Source organism: Malurus melanocephalus, unplaced genomic scaffold (assembly GCF_030028575.1).
Source record: "Malurus melanocephalus ecotype Western Australia unplaced genomic scaffold, MMel_1.1 scaffold_73, whole genome shotgun sequence".
Taxonomy (NCBI): Eukaryota; Metazoa; Chordata; class Aves; order Passeriformes; family Maluridae; genus Malurus; species Malurus melanocephalus.
In genome coordinates this window covers 1,268,307-1,293,825 of record NW_026623305.1, presented here as the reverse complement: position 1 = coordinate 1,293,825, position 25,519 = coordinate 1,268,307, and the positions used below count along the sequence as shown (strand labels likewise).

Below are 25,519 nucleotides of genomic sequence, written 5' to 3'. Positions count from 1 at the left end.
GCGCAGCGCTGTCTGAATCCAGAGCAGCCCGGCGCTCTCCTTGCAGTTTCACTGCCCTCTCCAGAGAAAAGGCAATTTTAGCCACTTTCTTCTTAGCAGATCAACAAGATCAGAGGATTTTCAGATTTGAGAACTCTAAACACTGATTATCAAAACATGTTGATTAACGTCATTGTCCTGATTTTCCATAGCTGCATGAAAAACTCCATCAGCTTAAACAATGATTAACTTTTACCTACAAATTGCTCAGTTGTTTTATGTGGAACAGATGAAGACAAGTTGTCGGTGTTTATTCTTATTAATATTTCTCTTTTATTGGRTAGCTTATTTTTTTCTAGTTTTTCAACTGGTCTCAATTTTACTGTTCAGGAAAAAATCAGGTCAGACCAACTAAGAACATGAAAAATAAACATGGAGATTTTACTGAAAAWTTCCCTATTATTAATCTATATTTAATAATGAACATATTTACTTTGAGATAAATTTTCTCCCACAGCAAAATGAAGCTTCCTAAAAGCAGATGAGACCAATCAGTGGGTCCAGTGATAATCCTAGATCTTTATAGATGTCTGGAATCTGTTGATAAGGTTTGGTAGGCAACTTCTGTGTTCATGGTTTGCCTGAATTGCAACCATGACTTCTTCAATAATGCCCCTTTCATTTGTGAATCAGTTGTTTTTCCAACTGCAAGCAGGAGTTTCAAAGAATTTTTGGCATTTGTGTAATTCAGGTTTGTCTAAAAGCCACTCAGAGCCTCTGCCAAGCTGCTATTGGCAACAGGCAGAGCTGTGGATCTGTTACTGCTGATGGATTTGCTGTTCCTTCAGTGCTGGCAAGGTGTTTGTGATTCGAACCCAGAAACTCATTCCCTGCTTGATCTACATGGGATTTATCTGTTTGATGCCAGTGCAGGTAGCTTTCCTTCAGGAACTGGAAAAGAGGGGTGAGCAGGGTCCAAAGATGGAAAGAGGGAAACACTGAACATGACATACTTGATAGCATTGTGAAATTGTAAYAGGAGAGCTGCTGCCAAGGTAATGRCATTTGTTAGGAGTTTGTGAAAGGGACCTGCTGCTTTAGAAATTGTTCTGTTGGTGTTCWAACATCATACAATGCTGTAAACATACTACTGCATTTAAAATAATTCAGTTGAGAAGTTTTAGTTTAACAATGTCCCCAAAGTGAACAGAACTCTGTAGGGTAATCATTCTCTGTAGACTGTCTTGGCAAAATACCATCACACACTAAATYCACTCACTGTATCAACTGAAGTCATGTATTAACAACTTCCAAGTATATAAGCTAATATTAGAAAAGTAAAATGCATTATTACCTTACTACCTTTCGCGCTGTCACAAAGGCAGGGACTTTTACCTTTGCATACACAGTTCTGAAAAACAAAAATACAAACCACATCATACAATTATTTTTCTCACTGAGTTGTTTAGAGAGAGGGAAGTGAGACGTCAGTGGTTTTAGTAAGTAATTATTTCRCAGATAATACAACTTGAAAAAAGTGTTTGTGAAGAGGCAATTCTCAACACCGGCAAAGAGCTCATTATTCCTCTGTACTGCCTTTTAAGACAGGTAAGAGCATTAGTCAGATCTTGCAGACAGAATTAACTAACCTCTACAGTTCCTCATATTACAACAGTCTAAGTGTTTCAAATTTGTAATTTATATTTCTTTCATGATGGGGGAAAGATGCTGCAAAGAGTTGCTGTTCTCTATGGACTTGACAATTCCTGACAGCTGCTGCTTGTTTTTAGGTGGCTGAAGTTAGGTGAGATGATGCCATCTAGCAAATTAAAAACAGCTGCAGGGAGCATTCCTCCAGTGAACAAATACTTAAATATTCATGTACAAAACAAAGCAGAAATTAAAATCAGTTGGCCATGAAAGGCAAATCCCTTAAGAAATTATTGTGTCTGCCTCTGATTTATAGACTGATCAATAGGTGTCTACTTGATGCTTCAAGCTAGATTTTTAAAGAGTTGCAAACATTAAATAGTAAATTCTTTGTCATATTTAAAGAAGACTCACTCCTACTCTGATTTGACAGTTAGAATTCAAGTGGTACTGCATCAGAAATTTGGAAAATAAAGGWATTATATAAAAGAAAGCATCTAACYCTGCTGCCTTTACTATTAATATTAATCATATGATTATACCACCAGAGACACAAGAATAAGCACTAGTGAGGATTAACAACAGACAATATCCTGATTTTTTTCTTGTGAGGTCAATCAGTCTGGTATTGGATAATCTAAATTCATCAAGTCAGTTATATGACAGATATTTTAAGTTTTTAAACATCAATACAAGAGGATTAAGTGACTTATATACCCAAATAAATTTGGAATAATTTGTAATACAACTGATTTTCTTGTTCCCTATTCAATGATATTACCTTCCATTCCAAAGCACTTTCTTCAAAACAGGTTATTGGTAGAGGTCTGCTAAGCAATATAAAAAGGGTAGTTGCTCAAGGCAAGATATATACCATTACAATTCGCAAGACCTTCATGAAGTTGTACCTTATTTCTTATTTCTTTGTGAAAGCAAACTAGAAGCAGATTCTTTACAGTATTTGTATGCAAAGCACAGTTTCCAGGACATGCAGAGAAATCAACAAATTAAATTGCTCTTCTGTAATGGTATAATCTGCAGAAGACTCGATGCATACAGATACAGAAGAAACCTTTTTCTTTTATCTTTTAATCAAAGACAATCCAATATGAAGGTAAATGCATGAACATRTAGAAACTTATGACACTACAAAATTAATTTAAGTGAATAAACTATTGAAAGAAAGAGAGCCTTTGCTCTTCAAGGAGTCAGAATGTGTTTAATTTGCCATTAGTAAGCTTTCAAATCTATTCAGGTCTTTTTCTGTACACATATCACTTTAAACTAAACTGAAAAGACCAAAGATTATTTTACATTACACAGTCAGTTAGCTGGATAATGCTAAATGTTTTGGCATATGATTTTTTACGTAAGAWTAGATTATGCCTTCTGTAAAGGAGCTTTGAACCAAAAAATCATTGCTCACTTATACTGCTGGATGCTTTCACATCCTTGCAAGATGCCTGCAGCTCCTTTATCAAAGAATCATAAAAAACCAATATGATGTTGCCAGATTTTAAGATAARGAAACTGAATATTAACAGTTTCTTCAAAATTCTCACAATAACATCTGCATAAGTAAGTGTATTAACCAAAGCCACAGRTTTACTGCACATTTTTTGGTTTTGTAATTTTTCAGAATAATAACCTACACTTCTTTCAAACATTTAGGTGAGGTAGATTTTTGGTCTAAAATCTATGTCAAAGGATACAGTCAGATCATTATATGAATACCAAATCAAATCAATTCACCAATGCACCAAAATTAAAACCCCACAGCACTTGAAATAATTTATAGAGGAGCTCTTCTTCAAAGTRTTTTTATTGATAGTTACAGTGTTATGTTAAACAGTTACATAATTCCAGTTGTACATGTTGGAGCACATTTGCTGCAGTAGTTAATGTTTTGTTCAGTGGCTGCAACCTTATTTATACACTGAACAATCCTTCTTACACTATGGGATAGAATTCTATGGGGCTCTGACCCCTTCCTGCTTCTAATTCAGGGAGTWACTTAACCATCTGCTCAGAAAGTATTCCAGTCCTCCACGTAATTCCTCAAAGAAATGACAAAGAAAGAAGGAAGAAATAATATACTACAGTCTATGTTGTGACCTATACAAAGGTTAATGTAGATTGAGCATGGCACTGCAGTGGTGGCAAATTCATTTGAAGAGAATCTTATGCAGTTCTAGCACTCTGCCAGTAGCACTGGTTATATGAAGAATGTCAGAGAATGTATTTAGGGATGTTATCAAACCTGAACATGCCAAAGGATGTGGCAAAGTCTTCATGCAAGGAGAAGARCAAGTAATGCTCCCTATTCTGTCAACAGCACAGGCTCTGAGTCCTGTCCCTCACATTGGTGGGGCAACACAATCCTACCAGGAAAGGTTTAAAGGCAGGAAGGTGGAGAACAGACAAAAATGAGCCAAAGTGAGGATAATCCAGTATTTCTCCATTGATCTGTTTTTTGGAATGACATGTATGATGACAGTACAATCAGAGTGTTTCTTTGTTTTTCTGGATCCAGAGAAGATCAGAGTAGCTCAGCTATGATTTCAAAATAAGGTATTTGTATTACAAATACTGCATCCAGGACAGAGAGGTGACAACATGTGTTGCTACAGGAAAAAAGCATCATATTCTTTAAGTAAATTTCAGACCAAGACCACACAGAATGAGTAATAGACATTCAGATGAAAACTGAGATGAAATCAAATGTATTGTGTAGGAATATAGTAGTGTGGCTGCAGTGGGGCTTAAGTTTACACCTTTAGCCTGACTGGTCTTTAATTTTATGGGTGAACTCCACTGATGCCCCAAGAAAGTCCTGGTTAACATAAATGAAAGATGACTGTGCAACATGACTTATTTTAAAATGAATTACAAGCAGTGCMAGTGATGTCCATTAATTACTCTGCACAGTAAAACAACCCAGGTGTCTTCTCTCAAGTGGGTGATGAAGCTGTCACTTTCCTTCACTGGTTGTTCTAACAGCTGATTAGAATCATTTTCAAAAATCCAAAACTGACTTTTCATGTAAACTTGATACTTATTAGCATCTCACCTGTCCTGCCATTAAGTCTTTATCTCCTAGCTTACAGAATCACTACAGTAGAGCTCCATCAATACATGGAACAAGAYTTACAGGACCATATCTATTTTTCTGTGATGTCACTTTTTTATTCTTTTCCATCTTTCTTCTCATTCATGATAACCTGAGCAGCCTAAAAAATAAGGAGGGCATCACAGTGGTCCTTTCTAAGTGTAAGCAACTTCTAAACTAATTTCCAGTTTTCTGTAATTTCTCTTAAATGCCAACACTTATTAAAAATCACGTATCAGTGAGCCAGCTCCTTTAAGTCTTGATTGTGAATTTTCAAGGCTGCTGACACATGGAGATTTTTGAATTCTTCCTGGGCTCAGTGCAGAGCAATCACTTTACACATCCCAGCTGTGTCTATAAATCACAACTGAGCACACTGAATAACCCTGCTCCAACAGTTGATKTTAATATAGTGCTTAAAACTTCAAAAGGCCCATTTCACTTATGTTCCCTACTACATGTTTTCTATTGCATCTAATAAAGGTGGGAGTAATACTTTGTGATTACAGGAAGTGGAAAGTTTTTGCTCTACCGTTTATCTACACTACAGACTTATGTTGGGGTAGGTATGCTGCACATATGTTAAATGCTGCGCTTTCTGAGGAACACGGTGGTGGTAGATAAAGTTTCTAGATTGGATACAGTTACAGTTTTGAAAATTATCCTAACCTGCACAGGCAAAGGATCTGAGAGCAGAGCTTTACAGGAAGAAGTTCCCACTGTGATAAAACCTATCTAAAGAAAATCTCTTTTTTCTGAGGCACCTGTATTAAGACACTTAGCTGGATTAGCACAGTCATAATTCCAACTAGACAAAGTTAGCAGATACGTGACTCTGGCAGCATATTCCTCATGTTGCACAATTGCAAATCACCATGGAGCGTACAAGGTCYTGGAGAATGAGGTCCCCTCACTCCAAAACATTGCTATCAAAACAAAATACCAGTCTCACAATTACTATCTGTATACTAAAAGTTTTTCATGCATTCTAAGCATCAAACATGAATTCATTAAAACTATCAAAGACCACGAAGAACTTCATGTTTTTTTAGTGATTGCTGGACCAGTACAACAAAACCAAATTATTAAGCCTTCAATAAGTATAGACAACATAGAGCAGAAATAGGAGATGATGAGATGAAGGAAAATGTCAGTTCTCAAACCCTGAAACATTGTGTAGTCACTTGTGAACTGGAAGGCAGCCAGACATTCCTACCTTAGAAGACTCCTGTTAACAGCCATGTATGCTATCAGAATTCACAGCATTTTGCCTACCAGCTGAATACCTAGCACAGGATGAAAATTATTTCATTTGGACTTCCCATTATAAAGAAATACACCTGTAACACAAATAATAAACAGCTTGGTGAGTAACACCTAACACAGAGAGACTGGGTCTCAAAGGACACRGTAGGAGACAACTGTTACGCTACAGGCAGTGCAGTTGTTGAATAAGCTCCATTAAACACTTGTAATGGGAACCTTGCTCAGGGAATAACTATTGAATCAAAATGCCCCATTGGTGATACAGGCCTCATATTACTGGTTATGTGCTGCTTTCAGTGTGAGGTGAAGGAGAGAAGTCCTAAACATTTATGATTATAGGAAAACACAACACTTCACAGAAACAGGACTTCATGTTTAACTTASAGACACACAATTCCTGGTCAAACGATGTTAACACACATTTTATCTGAACTTGGTAAGAACTTCCTTATTTTATATCCTTAATTTTAAACTTGTATCAGTTCTTTTGGAAGGGATTTGCTCATTCATTTAATATAAAGATATATTTATAAAGGTATTTCAAACCAAYTAAGCTAAATGACATGTGGATAGAAATGGAAGAAGCTTCTGTACATGAACACTTACCAAGGGGAAAATGTGTGTGAACCCCATTTTTCACTTCAGAGATTGAAACCATTTTGAAAAAAATTCCCTCACTTTTTACAGCAAAAAACCTTTTGGGTAAGAACTTTATATATCACTTATTTTGCAGTGTTAGCCAAATTTCTCATAAGTATCCATACTTAGCCCAATAAAAAAAAAAAAAAACAAAAACTTTTTTTTCTTGAATGAGCCTGTTTGTACAGAAGTTCCAAGAAACCACTGTAACACAGCTGTTCATACTATTCTCGAGAAAACATGCCACTCTTTCATTGCAATTGTGYTCCAACTGCAACTCCCATGGTGGCAACCATACAAGCAGATACAACACTATTAATTATATTGAGCTTCTCCTTCTCTCCAATTCAYTATCAGTTAAAAGGTAGAAATGTGAAAATGTAGGGCTTGGCAATCTTCACTTTGCCCATGTCATCATCATTGCCTTAGCACAAAAGAGATAAAATATTTTAATTAATAAAAAAAACAAACACACCGAGTTTTCATGAACAAAAACGATTTTTGAGCTCTGTAGTGATGACCACTAAGGCCTATTTTGTAGACATTGCCTAAAATCACTCAGCATCTATGTAAGTAGAGCTGGCATATTGTGTGCAGTTTTGGAAAACCGTAAGACGAGGCTCTCAAATCTCCTATTTTATTGGGGGAAAGGTATTTAATTCCTTTTGTTATATAAAGAGAAGATATATAATAGTTCTCTCTTTAGTCAAAGATTGATGGTTTTCCTTCTTCTTCTAAACCACAGAACATTTTTACACTTATGTTTATAAAGACTGGGACCTTACTCTACAAATCACCTCACTAGGTTGGAAGTCATTATGAGAAGGACTATGAGAAATTGAACCAAACTGTGTCTGATATATTCAGGTGTGTAAAATCTCCAAAGACAGAGCCATAAACTTCATCTCTGGGGTGGGTTTTTTCTCCTGACCTTGAAGAGGACATGGGGACAACCGAAATAAATATTCTTCCTTTCTCCAAGGAAAAAGACTAAGCAATTCAGGCCACAGAATTTTGTTTTGTGTAGTGAACTCTTAAGGGTGTTTAATCAGCTTATTCATCCGTGCTCTTTCTTCCTAACAGTCACCTTTAAAAGAGCAATCTAATAACAAAGAATACACTCCATTTAACTTTTTTTAAGTGAATTTTTGCTTACATACCATAATATGGTTAGTATACACCACACATTTTGTATCTCTTCCTAACTGCTGAGTGTGGGAATGGAATTCACTATAATTTTTGTCTCCTCAGGCCTGTATATTTGTATATTCATAAAATTCCTGGTGTGCATCTTCTGTTAAGTGGTGCAAACAGCAATGAAAGCAACAGTAGCTTGTTCAGGGAAAGCGTATTGCACATGCTTTGGTTTCTCTTTATTTGAAAGGCTCTGTGATTTCACAGATTTAAAAGAAATTAAAGGTCACTTCTTCCTGCAGTTTGCTCCAAAATAATCTGTGGAAAAATGCAGCACAAAGCCCTGGCTAAAAGGCCTTCACCAGGCCTAAACCAGGCAAAATGGAAAACCTGTAAACCTGTGAGACTTGTACCCTATCACAAAATTGCTAAGACAAATAATGAAAATGGAATTAAAAACATATTAGATGTGATAAAATGGAACTTGTTCAGTGTGACTATGAGAGACTGGGGCTGCAAACAGTTAAGGAAAAAGCCTTTTTGTATTTCACCTTCCTCCTAGGCTCCTGTAATCCATGCCAAGATACTTCTAGTATTACTTTGTTAGGCAGTAGGGTGAGAATGTGACAGTGAAACAGATGACCGGACATCCCATACTAGTTGCATTTAATAGCAAAGTATTCTGTTTCAAAGACCTGTAATGACAAATCAGCTCTGGGTGTTGCAGAAGAGACCGCTAGCACAGATCATAAATAAAATGGTTCTATCTCTATGAAATGAGAATCAATAAAGAAGAACCAGTGTTTGCTTACCTACCCTAACAATTTTAATGGTGCTATTCCACCAGCAAAACAACTTGAATTACAGACTTTTGCTTAAATGTGTATTTGTCTTGTAGGTTTGCTAGAACAACAGTCAACAGTTCAATTTTCACAGGTGTTTACTAAGGTCACCTAAGAAGATTCATCTTTCAGTTGTTCGATGCAGCACACACATAGGCACAATTCACATTTGGCCATCAGAGCAAGTAAACCAGCAGAACTCCATCAATTTTGATGCACAAACATTAGGAAAATTCTGCTAATTTATGCCACCCCTCTTGGCCCAGTAGGAAAAGCCTTGCTCTGCAGTGCTGTGACATTGGCCTGTTTATGGAGGTAACGGCTGAATTACAATTAAATATAGAGGCAATCGGGAGTAGAACAGTCTAGCAGAAGTTGGGCCCAATTATCAGAGTAACACCCTCCTTGACTGGAAAACTGGGATCACATTAACCAAATCAAAGAGGGCACTTCACAAAGGACTTGTTTTTCTAACACGCTCAGTGAACTCTCTTGTATATTCAGGTGCATGTCTTCCCTTTTCAGCTGCTTATGCAACAAAGAACCTGGGTGCTTCCAAAGGCTGCCAGAGAAGGAACATTCTCACTGTRACACTCTGTGCCTCCAAAACTTTGATTCCTGTTAAACTAAGGCTGCATGCCATTCTTACCAGCCTTGGAGATGGGCATAAGCTGAGCTAGAACACTATTTTTTCTTCCAGAGCCATGTAATAATCTGTGACAGCAATGGAGGTTGCATATAATCAGGAAAAAAAAATATTGCTATTAGGAAGCAAAGAAGGCTTGTTTTAAGTACTTGCATGCTAATTCTAACATTTGTAAGAAATGAAATTGTGAAATATGAACAACTGCATCCAGTCACAGACAATAARCATGAGAAAGGGGATGCAAAACACATCTTCCCAAGTCCTACAAACACTAGTTTTGTTATGTCCGCTCCTTTGCCACCAGAACATGATGAAAAATATGAAGTGTCATGATGGAGGCAAAAACATAATAAGGCATACTTAGTTTTATCCTGTGAGCTAACATTGTAACAGTATTTACAATACAAATTAAAAAGTGGTAGTAAGATGAGGTGGAGCTAACTTGCAAGCAAGTAATGTTGCTCAAGCAGAAACTCTTTTTCTCCTATTCTGAACAAATACTAGCATGATGCCATCACAAAAAATGATYAATGCCACAAAGCAGCAGTATAGATTCAGTACTAATGAACTTGACCAAGGTATTTTTCTTCTTAGTATCATTTGAAACAACAAATTTCAGGGAACGTTTTTACATTAGTGTTTAAGTTGAAGATATACAGGATAAGTGGTATCAAAAGACAGGACACAGTTAAGGGARTTTATTGAATTGTACATTTGCATCAAGACACCAACAGTTCCAGGTGGTGTTAGACAAAATTAAGCAATGAAAAAGCATATCCATTTTTTTCTGGAAGGAAAAAAAGATGAATAGGAAGAATCTTGTGCCCTGTGAAAACATATTGATGATGATGATTCTAAAATATTTAAATGAACAGTGGAAAAATCTGAAGAATTATAACACCAGTATTTGAAGTCAAGGAATACATCAAAGAAGCTGAAAAGCCTTTGACATGGGAAGATGCTACTTCTGCTGAGTTTTCAGAAGATGTGATTAGAGCATGCCAGTGGCCAAGAATGCAGACAATAATACTCCCTAGCAGGTGCCAGAAAGTTCAGTCTCCTAAGGGCAGAGAAGTCTGGACTCTGTGAAGAGTTGCAAGGATTAAAATTTGCTGTATAAACAACAGCAGGCACAAATTAGTAATTTGCTTTCCTGTCTACTGGAATAAGCTACATCTAAAATTTTCTATGTTGAAACATTTTTTAATCGATGCAAAMAGCAAAAGTATTGCTTGCTGGTCAAACATCAATTTATTTTCATATGAAAGTGTAGCATGATTTTAGAACATTAACTGTACCTATTTCTTTGCAATAAACAGTTTAGCCAAGATGCAATTATTTATTCATCAATTATCTCATGTCAACTACAGCAGCCACTAATATTTAATTAGGAGTTTAGATAAAACTGCCAGAAGAGAGGCTTAGAAAAAATTGAGTGTGTTGTGGGAGAGGGAGGGCATTCCTGGAACACAGCCTGTGCTTGCCAAAAGCCATCCACAGCCTGTGCTTGCCAAAAGCCATCCAAAAGCCCATATGATGATATCCACCTCTTCAGAGCAACAAGGGCAACGGATGGCAGGTATCAGCAGAGGAAGAGGAGAATGGAACAAAACCCAGCAAACTGGACAGAAGATAAACARGTCTCAAGTTGTTAATCTTCCACATCTTGCTTTATAGTAAGTATCAGATCTAGACAGAGGCTGAAACAACTCTGCAGAGAACAYGTACTTTGCAAATAGATCTGGTACCTCTGTTCTACGTAAGAACTAGGAGGTATTTTAATTCCATTACAAATAAAACAATTAGATCTTTGTTAAATGACTAAACTTGACTGCCAGTCAAGTTAGAGTGCCATGAAAAAAAAAACAAACATATTGTGTGAAGTGCTCATGCGGTTTCCAGACCCTCTACCCAGAATGGGTGAGTGAAAGAGTTGCATGAGTTTAGAAGAAACACTATTACTAATGAGACTGCTTCAGATAATTACAGCAGAATGTGTCTCTGCTGTGGCAAAAACAAAATACAGGATCACATTTTTTCCATAWAAAGGTGAACTTCAAAATGTTTTGATAGGCAGTTAAGTTTTTCATGTTCAGTGTTAAAGCTTTACTCATACATGCAAGGAGAAATTAACACTGTTGACTATTACAGGAGAAAGAACTTGAAAATTACTAAAACTGGCAGTTTCTTGTGTTTTAGGTCTATCAGAAATTTTGAAACTGTCAGTTTAGTGTGTTTGATGTCTACCARAAATTTACTGAAACGGGCAGTTTTCTGTTTGGTAACTGCCAGAAGCGTTGCGAGCTACACCGACCTGGGTACCTCCAGAGCCGACTGCTCTTCTTCCAGCTGGGAATGTACAACCCAAATGTTATCACCAGACACAGGAGAAAGGCACAGAAAAGACTACAACATTGACTAGGATAATTTGTTGATCAAACGGTGATGGACACTCATAATTAAACCTGAAAGACAATCTGAAAAATGATTTTGTCATGAAGGTGAAGAGGTGATCCAGACGGTAAGTGCCGCTCCGGAGGTGTTTTCCTCGGGGACCATCCACTCCCAACATCGCTCCGTCCTCGCCGTCCACATCCCCTGTGCCCGCAGGCCGGGCCTCCGCGGCCGCTTCCCGAGCTGGTGGCGGTRCGGAGCCAGCATCGCACCCCGTCCCGTCCCGTCCCCTCAGCTGGAAGGGCGGAAAGCTCCTGAGACCAGCGGGGACACGGTGCCCCGTGCAGGGCCTCTTCTCTCGTTCTCACCCCGCCCGGCAGCGGTGTCCGGGTAGCGGTGCCCCGCAGCTGGGCGAGATGTACCTCACCTCACCTCACCTCGCCTCGCCCTGCCCGGGCGCGCGTACCTGGCGCGGAGGAGGCGCATCATTTGAAACACACGGATTCACCTTTCCTTCCTCACCAGCGGCCAACGCAGCGCAGTGACAGCAGGGACCGCAGGGCCGAACCCGCTCTGCCCCAGGTCAGCCGCAGCCGCCGCGGGACCCCGCGCCACCGCCCCGTCCCGGCGCTCACTCACCTCCGCCGCGGCGCGGCCCGGCCAGAGCAGGGCGAGCAGCAGCACCGGCGCCAGGCGGCCCGGGCAGCCCCCGCCGGCCATCCCCCCCTCGGCGCTGCCTGCACGGCGTCCCGGGGCGCTTCGACTCTGCCCCCCGCCCGCCCTCCCGTGGGTTTTGGCCTGAGGGTTCCTGCTCCGCACCCGCCTCGGCGCTCCCGGGTCCGAGCGGCCCCGCCCCGGCCACCCCTCTCCTCCACCCCCTCACCCCCCCGCCTGTCCTGCCTTGGGCACCGCTGGCAGCCGCCGCCCATCCGTCCGTCCTCAGCGGGCATGGAGTGAGCGAGGTGTCGGGGGCTTTCCCGCCTGGGAGCTGAGGTGAGCGCCGCGGACGGGCAGCCCCGGGCGGGGGCACCTGGCGCTCCTCGGGCGGGGCTGWGGGAGCGCTGAGGGGCAGTCCCGTCCCGGGACAGCGGGAGGTGGCCCGGGCTGCCGGCGGGCTCCGTTCCCCGCTAACGCCGCCGTGAGGGCGCAGGTGGCGGGCGCTGCCCGAGCGGCCTCAGGGGCTGAGCGGCGGGAGCGGGGCCGGGGCCAGCCCCGGACAARGCACGGGCTGCGCTCGCCCGGAGCGGGGTCGGCCGTGGGTCCCGGTGGGGAGAAGGGCACGGTGAAACCGGGCAGGAGTGAGGCAGTACCGGGAAAAGCGGCACCAKCAGCAGCCGGGGCCCCTGGGGCCATCCCGCCGCTGCCGGGGCGCTCCCAGACGGGTGCTCCTTCAGCAACGCTTTCCGCGCCCTGCAGTGTTTTCTTAATGTGACAGAGACTCCCAGAGAGCACAAAATGCTGCCCCASCGCATAAATGGAAACCAGCGAAACATCTTTCTCCCCAGCGTTTCCATGTAATACAATATAAAGCCTTAGTGAATGGAGCTGTGATTTGTTAAGTGTTGTCAATGTGTAAAGTTTTGTCACATTTATGTTATTGCAAGAAATGCTGCATGCTCAAGGTAACCTTTCACCAAATAAAGTGCTGTTTTGAGAAGGTGCAAATTTAGAAAGCATGTTGGCAGTGCCAGCTACAGCAACCTTACCTTGTCTGTAGCATTCATGAATGCTGTGCAGGAAGTCCCACATTACAGGTTTTATTAGCACTAGAAGTGATGCACCGAAAACAGCTGTATAATATATATATAAATCTAGGAGTACTCATGAAATACAAGTCTAAAGCCTTTCATTAGCAGAAAGCTAACCACGGAGCTTTGYGAAACAGCTCTGACAGGAACAAAAGTGCCATTCCATAGACCATGCTGTCAACCTCCTATGAAATCTGCTGTGAAAGCTGGTTAGTAGAGGCTACTTTTCCAAAAARTTTGGTACTACCAGTAAGAACATGCCTCTGAAAGAGTGAGCATTATTGTTCAGTAGCAAAGATCTTGTACATACAATCATGTTAAAAAGACTTGGCTCTAAAATATCCAACATCTGTGAGAGCAAACTGGTATAGACAGAAAGGTATGAAGAGAAAGGAAAAGAATTTCCCTGTTTTTAGGCCACATTGATAGTGATCATGTGAAAGAAATAGTATCCACTACTGGAATTTAACATGTGAAGTACTGGTGTTAGACAGAACATAGTAGACACTAATTTATACAAAAGTGAAAACAAAAGGTGCATGACCTGTCTGTGAGACAATGAAGCCAGAGCAAGCCAGACTACAGAGAGAGTGATCAGTCCTCTGAAACGATGAGAGTTTTCATGCAGAATGCCCCAGCTCTCACTGAGTAAATGAGATAGTACTCAAAAGGAGAGCTGTTGAAGACTAGGCCAAACAGTTACTAGAAGAAACAGCAGAAAGCAGGCAGACCACTGTTGGGGGCAATAAAGGAGCTTATGCAGAACATTGAGTGAATGAAACACTGCTATAATAAAGAGATACTGAGTCACTTTTTAAATGATGAAAAGTCTGTATGGAAATTCCAAAAAAAGAAGTCAGCAAACTTAAATCAAATATATGACAAGGGAGATGTATAAGAAAGACAAAGCATTTTAAAATAATCCTCTTCAATCCCAGAACCACCTACTTCACTGACCTTGAGCAGCTGGCAGCTAAGTAGCATGGCCCAGCTGAACGGGAGTTTTGTGTGTTTATAGTTAAGAAACAGCAAGGGATGTTGCATTCTGAGATTGTCACATAGAAGCATACATGCCTCTATGTAAGTTTCTGGGACAGATACAGGACTCCAAAGGAGCACTGAACTGYTACAAAGGTAAGATCAGCCACTGATCTTCTGTCCCCTGCTCCTTGGTACTRTAATTGACAGCATCCACCCACAGAAAGTCTGTTGAATCTTGATGCACATTGTGTTGCTGATGCTGTTTTAATCCATAATACTATCTGAGAGTATGAACTCAGACAATCTTGTCTGTCTAAACAGYTGTCCAGGCAGTCTTACCATCAGTTGTGCCAAAATGTATACTTGCAGCTGCCTGTGGAACGACTTTACAAAAAACCAACATAAGCACCAGCACATGAACAACAGAGCTCAACCTTAATTCTAGAAAGTAATTGAAAGGTGCAGCTAATTAAAGTTTGTCTTTTTCTACAGTAACTTATATTTAATTATTTTAACTGGCTTCATTTCCTTGGTTTCCCATGGTAAGGAAAGGATAATACTATTTTCAGGAATATTTTTGTGGGAAACATTAAAGTTGTATGAATGTAGTATAAAGTGCAAAGTTTTACAGGACACTGAAAATGAAAAAATGGGATTTACTGGAAAGGATGGAGAGAAAATGAAATATGTCCATCATGAATGAGGCAGAAGTCCTATGGAAAACAGCATATATATTCATGTACTTAAAGTGACTGTCCTAAATCATACGCACAAAAGAACCACATTAAAACTGAGCACACAACCCCAATTTTTATTTCCTAATTTCTGAATCCTTGACTTTGCAACTTGTGTGGTGTTGTTACATGTAATATTGGTTCCTTTGGATATAATGAGAATACAGTTAGGATTGCTCTAATTTTTTTATATCTCAGTAACTGTAGCTGTATGTCTGTCTCGAACTATGACTCATGYCCCATGGTCTTTATCAGAGTTACTAAGAACGAGATTGTCTTGCTTCTTGGTTCTTGTCTAGAGAGTAAACATCTAGATTATGTTATTGTGCCAGTTTTCCCCATTCTGTCTTCTCAGGCTGAGGTAAGGTTTGGTGATGCTTATATAAAGCTTTTTCCTTTGGTGGTGGTGAGTGTGCTGTCCTGGGGATATTTTATTGAGGTAATTGTTGTGATTGCTTCAAAAACATAAAACATGAGATCAATTTGACACATCAACTTAAATAACACCTTGTATTCTTTATATTATTGTATTAGCTACTGAACACTTCAACTTGTTCAGAAAATAATGGGGTTTAGATAATCATGACAAAATAACAAGCAGAGGGTTGCAAGTCTTCCACTCATGCATTAAGTATTATTTCAAACTGTGTCAATGGGTTGGATCAAAATGGATTTTAATTTGAAAATAAAAGTTTCACTGCTAATACAAAGCAAATGTACCAAATATAATTTTCTTTTTTATTTTCTTCTTAATTTTCAGAAGCTGTTTGGATAATTAAGTAATGAGATGGCTAGTGGTTAACAGGAACACATTTCTGCAAAGTCTAACACTTTGTGACTGGCTTGGATTTTCCATTTGAGGCAATCAGTCCCTGCAATATTGTATTGCCTCACATTTTTGCTTATATTGTTTATATTACCAATGTAAAAAATTGGTGAGGTAGGAATGCTGTCGGAGTATTTTTTTTTTTTTTTTTTTTTTTTTTTTTTTTTTTTTTTTTTTTTTTTTTTATTAGGGATGTTATTTTTTTCTTTTCTTGCAGATGGGGAACTGGGGCACAGCAAGAGAGTAAGAATTTGACAGATGAATGGAGTGTGGTACAATACATGTAGAGTGCAGCATGGATTGCCTGCCTTTAGGCTATTTATTCACCAGTCAGTGCACAGTGGCTTGTAAAGTCTCTTCTTCATACTGTGGGATTTGGATATACTGTGCATACACACAGGAGTCAATATTATTTATAGATTAGTTCTGGTTAGAAAGATGCCACACTATCTAAGTAACAGAGAGCGAAACAGTAATTTTTCAGCAACTGTATCCTCRTGTGTTTAACAAACACATGGCTGCTGGCTGAGCAGCTATCAGAGAGCAGCCAGTTTGCTGCGCTTCACATCCTCACTACCTAATCAGAAACTGACTGCCTACTCGGGAGACTTCTCCAAAGAAAGCAAACCCCTGTCCACTTGTTCTAGGCCATGTTCAGTCTCCTCAAAATTACTTCCCCACTTTAGGAATGCTGGAAAACTAAAAAGCAGAAGTCTGTGATAATCCGTGGTAACCTAGGAAAAACCCAGCCTCTTAAACCCTCAGTTTGAAATAACTAGTGTGACTCATTTGCCAGATATGTCTTATTACAAAGGATTGCAGCATTTTTTTTGAGCTGGGGGGGTGTGGGATATGAAAGTTTGCRCATGAGCTGGCCATGTCTCTGGATTTAGGAAGCTTGAGCTTACAGAAAGTTTGGAGCAGCACGTTTGCACATAAAACTGCATATGTGCTTTTGGATTTAAATCATAGGTCACAAGTGCACTATGTATGCAAATTATGTATTATGGATGAAATTTATGTATGCAGAACTTGACTCTGTGGGGCTATGGAGGCTACTGGTCAGTCCTGCACACAGAGCTCCCAGCTTCCTAAATAAATCCTGGTAAAAGCTGTGGGGAAAATATTCTAAAAATAAAGCTAAAAACCTCTAGGTAATGTGTCCAGTGATTGTCATCTGTCTATGCATATGGGTAGAGCTCTTAGCTGAAAATGCGTATGGCTTATTCTATATTCAGACTGGTCCTCCTTTGCTCAGATGCTGGCACAGACTAGTCCAGCTCAGTTTGCAAAAGATGCTGCTGCTAAGTCTGGTCTTCAAACTATAGCAAATACTTTCTTGAGGTTATTTTTTAGTTTGTTAAGTTTTTTACTACAGATGGGTGCTGCGTCTTTTGTCTTAATKCCTTTAAAGTGGTGGCTATGAAAGCTTTTTAAGAAATAATGATGCAAGATGCACATTGTTCGTTATTTTAGACACAGAATGAAAACTCTCTTTTCTAGGCTGAAATCTTGTACTGCATTTTATGTTGGTCTGCAGTTTCATTATAGTCCCCTTGAAATAATTGGATTGCTGATAAAATAAAATGTGGCTGAATAGGAATAACATAATATAGTGCCAACACAAAGCTGTGCAGTGTAACATATATAAATGGTTTAGACTTATTTTTAATTATCCAGTAATTATTCATGTGTGTACATTGGATGTCTATTTTAATATAAACAGGTTGAGAGGGGAAARCAACACCAGTATGGAACATTGTTTATAGACTATCCACAAACAGAAGGAAAGAGAAGACCTGCCATTTAAAGAAAAAAAAAGTGCTGCATATACAAATCCTCAATCAGCGGGAATGGCATTAACAAAGGATTCATTTGAACGGATTAAGTGGCTTATCACAGCTGCCTGGTGAGTTTTACAGATCACTACATTTTTAAACCAGATYCACTGAGATATATTCTTAGCTATCAATTTAACAGCAATAAGAAATCCACAGTTAAATAGTTTGTAACCTGTCATAAATTTGATAAGCCTGTGTGTTAATTTATTGTATTAGAGTTTAATTACTGGTCTATAAGTTTATACCATTTACATTTCAGGCTCGACATTATTTAAATAGTAGGAAACAGGAACGGTAAATCTGAGTCTCTCTGAAGCAGCTGTTTTCGCCTTTTTTCTGCATTATTTTTGACTGACTTACCTCTAACAGTCCTTGCTGAGTCAAGTACATAGGAAACATMTGCCTGGCATCAGGAGGCAGGGATTTGGAAATGGCACAGAATCTTGCAAACAAATGCCTGCTGTATGTGACTGGAAAAAGGGGAGACTGCAGCACCATGTTTAAAGAAAAATATAATCAGATTTCTMTTTCACTTGTGCAAGGGCTTTATGAGAATTTCCTTAAATAAAAAATAACTCATAGATGGCCAGTTCTGGTATGAGAAGAAAAAAATATTTATAGAGACTGTCTGTAGAAGCAAAAATGGTCTTAAATTATTAACAATCACAGTATAAACCAATGTTATTATCTGCTACCTGGYTGAAGTGCTCCTGTGAAGTTAAAGCCTTTCAACACAAACTTACTTGACGCATTAAAGGATGAACCACTGGCATGCAGAAGACTTCTCCACCATTTACTGCTGTGGCTGATCATCTGGCAGTTACACATTGTTTAGTCAGTCTTTTGTTTCTTATTTAGCAAGGGGCAGTATCTTCAGTGTTCAGTTGCTACTAATTAATTTAATAAATACATTGTTTCAATAAAATCTGGGTATTTGAAAACGAGTAGCAGGCAACATAGGTGTAAAAATTGTATGGAGTAAATGTACATAAATGGCTAAACACGTTAATGCTTTCAGTATTGAATTTATCAGTAAATGTCAATGAATATACAAGTTCTATTGTTTCCACTTTGTATCTATGAATAATTAATAATCAAGGAGAGTAATTGGGGGTTTGCTGGCACAGTTCTCAGTGCGGCTTAGTTGACCATATGACTAATGAAGCCAAAACAGAAGTTKATCTCAACAGGGAATTTTACTAAATGCCTACAAATTTTCTATATGCTACAGTTGTATCTAATTTATTTTTTCATATAATGAGTAAGCCCCTTAGTTGTCAGTAAAAATAATATTAGCATTAATAATAATTTTAGAAGTATGTTTATTTCCTGTAAAACTGTAGAAATTTTGGGCTACCTTTTTATTTTAGGGAGTTTTCTTTTGTTTGGTTTTTTTTTCAGCTTTACAATCCACGAGTAGCAATGGTTGGCATTGCTTCATGGCTGGGCTTCCCCAGCAGCTGCTCTGGAATCATGTGGCTGTTCTGAATGTGGCTTTGCTTTCTACTTTCTCTTGTCCTTCTCTGAGCAAAAGGAAGCAGCACCAGCTAACTGCTTTTAGGGCAGATGCAGATCATCCCCATTTCTGCTCAGTCTTCCTCTCGTGGTGTCCATGGAGAAATCTGTCTAAAATGGTTCTTCTCTGGCCCTTTGTAATTATGGATTGGAAATAGGTTACAGGGGGAAGTTATAAGGACTTGTACATAGACTTGTTCATGCCTACTGTCTGTCTTCACTCTCACAAATMCAAAAAGACAAATATTTACAGCATGGGCTGGCGATTTCTTGATGGTGTGTACCTCTTACAAAAATACTGTATAATCACCSCAAACAGGACTCAAGCATGTGTACACTTATCACTTCTCACTTTCTAGAGGCTGAATTTTTGTGAACATTTGATGTTGCAAGTTTCGTTTTAATTTAGTTTTGTTCTTTTAAAACAGGTGGCTGCTGATTGTTTTTTCATCTCAAGGAATTGACGGGGTAAGTAACATTAATATTTCGTTTAGACAGGTGAGAGATAGGATGGTACAATTCAAACAAAATGACCTATAGTTCTGTGGGAAAACTTACGTATTTCCATACTTCTGCAATTCCAACTTATCTTTTTCCTATGCAGCTTATCTATTTTGCACTCTTACCCTCTGGATTTTCCTAGATTCTAATTCTGGCATCTTTAGATGCTTTTGGAAAGCTGCATGTTAAAATAAAAGCTGCATCCTCTCTTGTGCACTGAGTCTGTCTCGTTCCTCAAAGTCTCTTTGATGGTTCTGCATTATGGCACATGGTAATTCTAGATTTCAGTTCTGCTCTGTATGTTAGCCTAGATCTTAAACTGGCTTCCATGGACATTCCCATGTCTCTGATGCCAAAATTTCACATATTATATAGTTTCAATATGTACTTTATTTTTCTCTCTGCACTGGTCTCCATATTACTCTTACGTTTGCAATGCCCACTGAAACTGAAACTSTTTCCAGTCCATCCTCTTTTTATTTTTTCAAATATTTGGAAGCTCTTTTTTGTATTTTTTTTAACTCATCCCTTTTTAGTTGAGCTCTTGAAAATGAAAATATTTTCTATAAATAAATGTGTTCAATCAGAACAAAGGGTAACAACAGTTCTGTTATTGGAAACTTGTATTCTATTGACATTCCAGGAGAGGCAAGATTCTGACAACTAGGTGAGAGACTAGTGTGGAGTAGATTAGCACTTTCATGGGAAATGCGGTGTGAGAAAGACAAGTAGTCTGTGAGAGACACTGTCATACCCTCTTCTTCTGAGGCTTGGAAATTCCAGATATTCTAAAAATGTTATAGATAGAAAGAACAGAACTTTTCCTCCTTATCTTTGTCAGTGTTTTCTCCTTGAAACATTGAAGTATGAGCCTATAGTGTTCTGTTGGGTAATAAAACCAGTAACAAAACAGTTTTGACCTTGATAATAAGGAAAATCCAGWCTTAGGAATTTTTTTTATCATCATTTACTTGTTTAACTACTTTATTCTTAAAACTTTTTCTCCTTGTTATACTTTTTAAAATGTCTTTGATAATTGACAGTTTTACTGAAAAAATTACATTATCTAGTGGACATTCCAACTAAGTTTATAWGTGCATATGTTGTGTGTTTATTACTACATTTGGGGAAATAGAAAAGAATAATGAAATCATGTTCATTTACCACACAGAAAATCTGAACTTACTTTTTGTTATATTTTCTCCTTGAATAAGATTTTGCCTCATTGCAGTTTGATGAAACAAAGCAGTCACTTCTTTGCTGTGAAGAGGACAATAACAGAAATTTTTAATACAAGAAATAAGTAAATTAATAGTAGRCAATGCATAATTACACCATGCATGTACCTAATTTCATTTAATAGACAATTATTAAATTCAAGATTTTATCTTTAAGTGCACTTCTTTCTCCTTCACCTTCTTTTGCCTTTTATCATTTCATTTTAGTTAAACAATCTCCTTAAATAATGTGATGGGTCACAAATTTCAAATTATTGCAAATTAAATTCTGATTTTGTTYAAATTTATTTTTGGGTGCAGCTGGTTTCCTAAGTTACCTTAGCTGTAATATTTAGGGTTATGTAATATGACTTGTAGTGAAGATCTTTCACTTTCTTCAGCAACAGTAATAAGCCTTTACTTATTGCTTCTACCTTGCCAGCATCTTTATGTTGATGAGAAAAAATGTTGATGAGAAGTCTTTTGCCTTGAAAATCATCTGCTTAGCTATTGTGTCCAGTTGACAATATTTGCTGAGGTAATTGTTGTCTGCTGTGCATTGATAAATCCATGAACTTTTAATTTTTAGGGAGGATATGCATATGTTGATCCATGTGGGGGACAGGATTGTTCAATTTGTCGGTGCTTTCCAGAAAAAGGATCAAGGGTAAGTGATGATTTGAATTAGTAATAATTACTGTTGTAATTATGTAATGAAATACTGTTCATTTTGTGCACATTGCTGTTCCTGCAAATAACATGGTTGACATAAATCAATAAACCAATATTCAAACATAAACACATCTGGCAAACTGGCATAATTCTGTCACTGGTATGAAGTACAGTTGTCACTRAAGAAAATTAGTATTGTTTCCTAAGAAGTTTGTTTGCAAACTGGATTTGTACTAAGCATGGTATCTTTTTTAAGGATCCTTTGAGATCAATGTAGTAGTTATACAGATGTAATTCCAAATATGTATGTAAAGTATAGAAATCTATGCTCTTCYTCTAAGAGGCTGGTTGAAAGAGAATGTTCATGCCATTCTCTAGTTTTATGAGAACTTAGTTATTTCTTATTTGGGCTAGGTGACTCTGAAAAAGCTTGCAGACTTGCTTCTTTTACTCACTTAATACACTAAGTCTAAAAAACCCCTGAATTGTCTTTGTCTTATGGATAATTATGAAACAACACCAAGGCATTTTCACGTTACATGCTAAAATTACTAACTCTGCATGTTGCTARTTGTTAATTGAAATATGGTCCAGTGATGACTAGTTTATCTTGGCTGTTCTTTCTCAGAATTTCTCTGTATAGAGATAGCAAATAATGTAAATATGTGGGGAACACCTTATGTATATATACACACATATGTATATAATTGTATGTATGTCCTGATTGATGATCAACTGAAAAGTTATCAGTGATGGAAATTGTTTTCTACCAAAGYACTAATGGTTAAGTTTAGGTTTAGAAAACTTGAACATGGTGGATCAGTTTTGGGAGAGCCACATGCCCCATTTCTATGTGTGTGACCTGAGCTGACAGAAAAGCAAGACACACCTTTCTCTTCCTGTGCTTCTGCAGTTTGTTGCACGCTTTGCTGTGTCATGATCACTGCCCTGGTGTCCTTGGATCCTATCCTAATCCTCCAGGATTATGTCTATGTGAAAGTCCCCCATGCTGTAGAATTTTCATAATAGAGGCCTAGGATGCGCATATCTCTGTAACACTGTGCTAACAAAAGGGCATCCCAGGAAAAGTATTTTGACTGGTACCACTGCAGTGTCTCTCAGTGCTACTGAATAGTCTGTGTTGGATACCAAAAACCAGATCAAAAGTGCCATTTAAAAACAACTGATTTTAAACTAGGTGGAATTTCCCCAATTTGGGTTCTCACTCAGTAGCCTGGAAGTTCTGAATTACATGCCCATAAAGAGTCAATAATAAATACCTCCTGCAGTTGTTCTGGCTCTTTCCTAAGCTGTCCTCCTCATCACAGGYAAACTGTACTATGATTTATGCATTTGCAGTTAGTTTTCTAAATAATCTCAAAGAACTGGACCTAAGTGCCAAATAGAAGAGTAATAAACATTTCAAAATTAATTGAATGTTGCTATGCAATTGCAAGCCCAAGAATTTTCTGAAAAAGCTCTGAAATAAGAATGTACATGTACCCTGATGGGTAATGGATAAAGTATCTCCAATGTAATATGAATTTATATTTCATGCAGTCATTTATATTAATCAATATACTAGAAACATAAGTACTCTTCAGACCCTACATAAAAGTAAATGCTGCTTCATACGTTATTGTGCATATTTTCCATACTAATATATGGTGATGGATARTTTTGTATATGTTTAATCTTTTTTTTCATTCCACAGCTCTTTTGAGTTTTAAATTTTGTTGTGTTCTGCTTTTACACTCTGACACAATAACTTTGCTCTCAGAGCTTTTGTGGAGACTATCCATTACAAAATAAAAGATTTGTTTATCTTATTGTTAGCTTTCTAGAATGCAAAACATCTGCTTTATCTGCTTTTCTGTCTGAATCCTGCCCTAAAGCTGATTCCTCAGAGCTTTGCATCTTCCTCAATCCTGTCTTGAAAGTGTAAGAAATAATTGATCATTAAAAGCCTCTGGCACTGTACAGGACTGAAGCTTAAAACTTCAGAAATTTTGGTATTAAGGCTTTGCCTTCTAGTTGCCTATTTGAAAATATTTTTAATTTCAACATCAAAACCCTTCCTCGTTTTAAGTCGACAAGATAATTGAAGTTTTAGCTAGAGAAAAGCTGACCATGGGAATAAGGAAACAAAACTGCCATGGCTATACTTGAGTGTATTGATGTWGGGCAAGTTGAAAGAAAAGTAGAAGCAAATAGCTGAACTTCGATTTAATATTTAAATTAAACTATCATAGCTATGCATTAGTTGTTCTGTTGGGTTTTAGAAGTCTGTGTGTACTTGTCATTTTTAATTCTCTCTGTATATAACTCTATGCAATAAACAGATTTGCACTCCTATTCATTAGAAGAAATCACTGTCTGAAAAACATTATAGTCACTACTGCTTGTAGKATATCATTACAATTGTGCACATCACAATGATTTCTGTTTCATTGAGATTACAGTCTTGTTGGAGTTAGTCTTACATTATACTATTTATCTTTTGATYTTATGTCACAACTCAAGAGGATTCTTTCTTCCATAGGACACCATTAAAATGTGCTGCTAAATCTCTTTGCCACACTGTGTGCTACTGTACYTAGACATGTTAGAACTGTAGAACAGATAAATGAAGAAAAACATCATTAATGAAAGTCTATATGCCAGTAAATGTTCTACATGTCTTTTTAGAGTCGTTTATCCCCCTCTTCCTTTTTAGTAGGACATAAAGTCTGTGATTTCAATGCTCATTAAAGACATAGTAAAACCTTCCCATGATTCTATTTTTTTTTTCTACATTGGAAACTTGTTTCCTASATAACTCCTGCAGTGTTGTATCACAGGCTTCCAAAAATGCTGGCTGCTCTAACAGAATTTAGATTGTTAAAAAAATGTTTGCAGTTAGCACTGACCAATTGTAAACCTGTCCTGTGCTGACCCCAGAGTTTGATCCTATTCAATTCCGTTGGCTTTGTTTTTAGTTAAGTAGATTTGGGAAGCAAGCATCTATTCATGACCCAACCTGATCTGGCTTCTATGGGATCATGTGAAATGCCTGGATCAAAGTGAATAATAAATATAACTCAGCAGGACCAATGTTCGTTCTTTTGCAGATGAAGCAAGAGGCTTWTTTTTATCCCAGTGTAGGGGAGAATGCAGCAAAGAGAAATCTAAGAGGAGGGTTTTACATTTTCTGACATTTCAGATGGAAGGAGTAAGCATTGACAAGAGATGCTGAGTCAGTTGGGTGTCACAGGTAAGTTAGGAAGTCAGCTGATATCAGTGAGTCACCACAGGGCAAGAATGCACTGCCCTGGGCTAAGAATGAGGAAAGTTACTGGTGAGTCGGTCAGTCCTCTGGCACTGCTTCTCTTGTAACATCTCCCCAGCAGATCTTCTGAGTTGCTGAATTTCCTTAGTAGATTGCATGGGTTATCTGAGTTCAATTTACAGCACAGTGTAAACATATTCAAAGTGTACTAACTGTGAAAATTGTGCAAATTCTGTCTGTTTTGGGGAGTAAGAGGCATTTATTAAACCACACTTTTTTTTGCATGTCAGTATGCAGCGACAGGCCGTCATTCATGTGGAATATCCAGTACTTGTATTTGAATTTGCAAGTTGTGCACTAAGGAAATAAATATGTAAAATCCTTCTATTTGGTCTCAAATCCACTCTCAGAGATGTGTGTACACTAGCATCTCAGAAAGTCCAGAATTCTCCCATTTTTCACCTCCTACTTTTTTATCATTTTTTCCCAGTGCAGTAGCTATAAGTTTTAAAACAGGAGATTCCTCAGACTGGTTGTACATTTCTGTAACACTTCTA

The 25,519-nt window shown here is 38.3% G+C and overlaps 2 protein-coding genes across 2 annotated transcripts in view; one reads left to right on the top strand and one right to left on the bottom strand.

Moving 5' to 3' along the window:
* COL4A3 (collagen type IV alpha 3 chain) overlaps window positions 1–12,379 on the bottom strand; it is a 55,639-nt gene extending 43,260 nt beyond the window's left edge. Inside the window, exons 1-4 of the mRNA XM_057366858.1 lie at window positions 12,182–12,379; window positions 11,731–11,954; window positions 11,524–11,614; window positions 1,334–1,390 (exon numbers count right to left, since the gene is read on the bottom strand). Of these exons, the coding sequence (XP_057222841.1) occupies window positions 1,334–1,390; window positions 11,524–11,614; window positions 11,731–11,954; window positions 12,182–12,379 (570 nt within the window). The remainder of the gene's footprint in view (window positions 1–1,333; window positions 1,391–11,523; window positions 11,615–11,730; window positions 11,955–12,181) is intronic.
* A 169-nt stretch (window positions 12,380–12,548) lies between these two features.
* Window positions 12,549–25,519, top strand: part of COL4A4 (collagen type IV alpha 4 chain) — a 62,068-nt gene continuing 49,097 nt past the window's right edge. Inside the window, exons 1-4 of the mRNA XM_057366883.1 lie at window positions 12,549–12,652; window positions 17,675–17,857; window positions 19,733–19,772; window positions 21,612–21,689. Coding sequence (XP_057222866.1) covers window positions 17,802–17,857; window positions 19,733–19,772; window positions 21,612–21,689 — 174 coding nt within the window. The 5' untranslated portion in view covers window positions 12,549–12,652; window positions 17,675–17,801. The remainder of the gene's footprint in view (window positions 12,653–17,674; window positions 17,858–19,732; window positions 19,773–21,611; window positions 21,690–25,519) is intronic.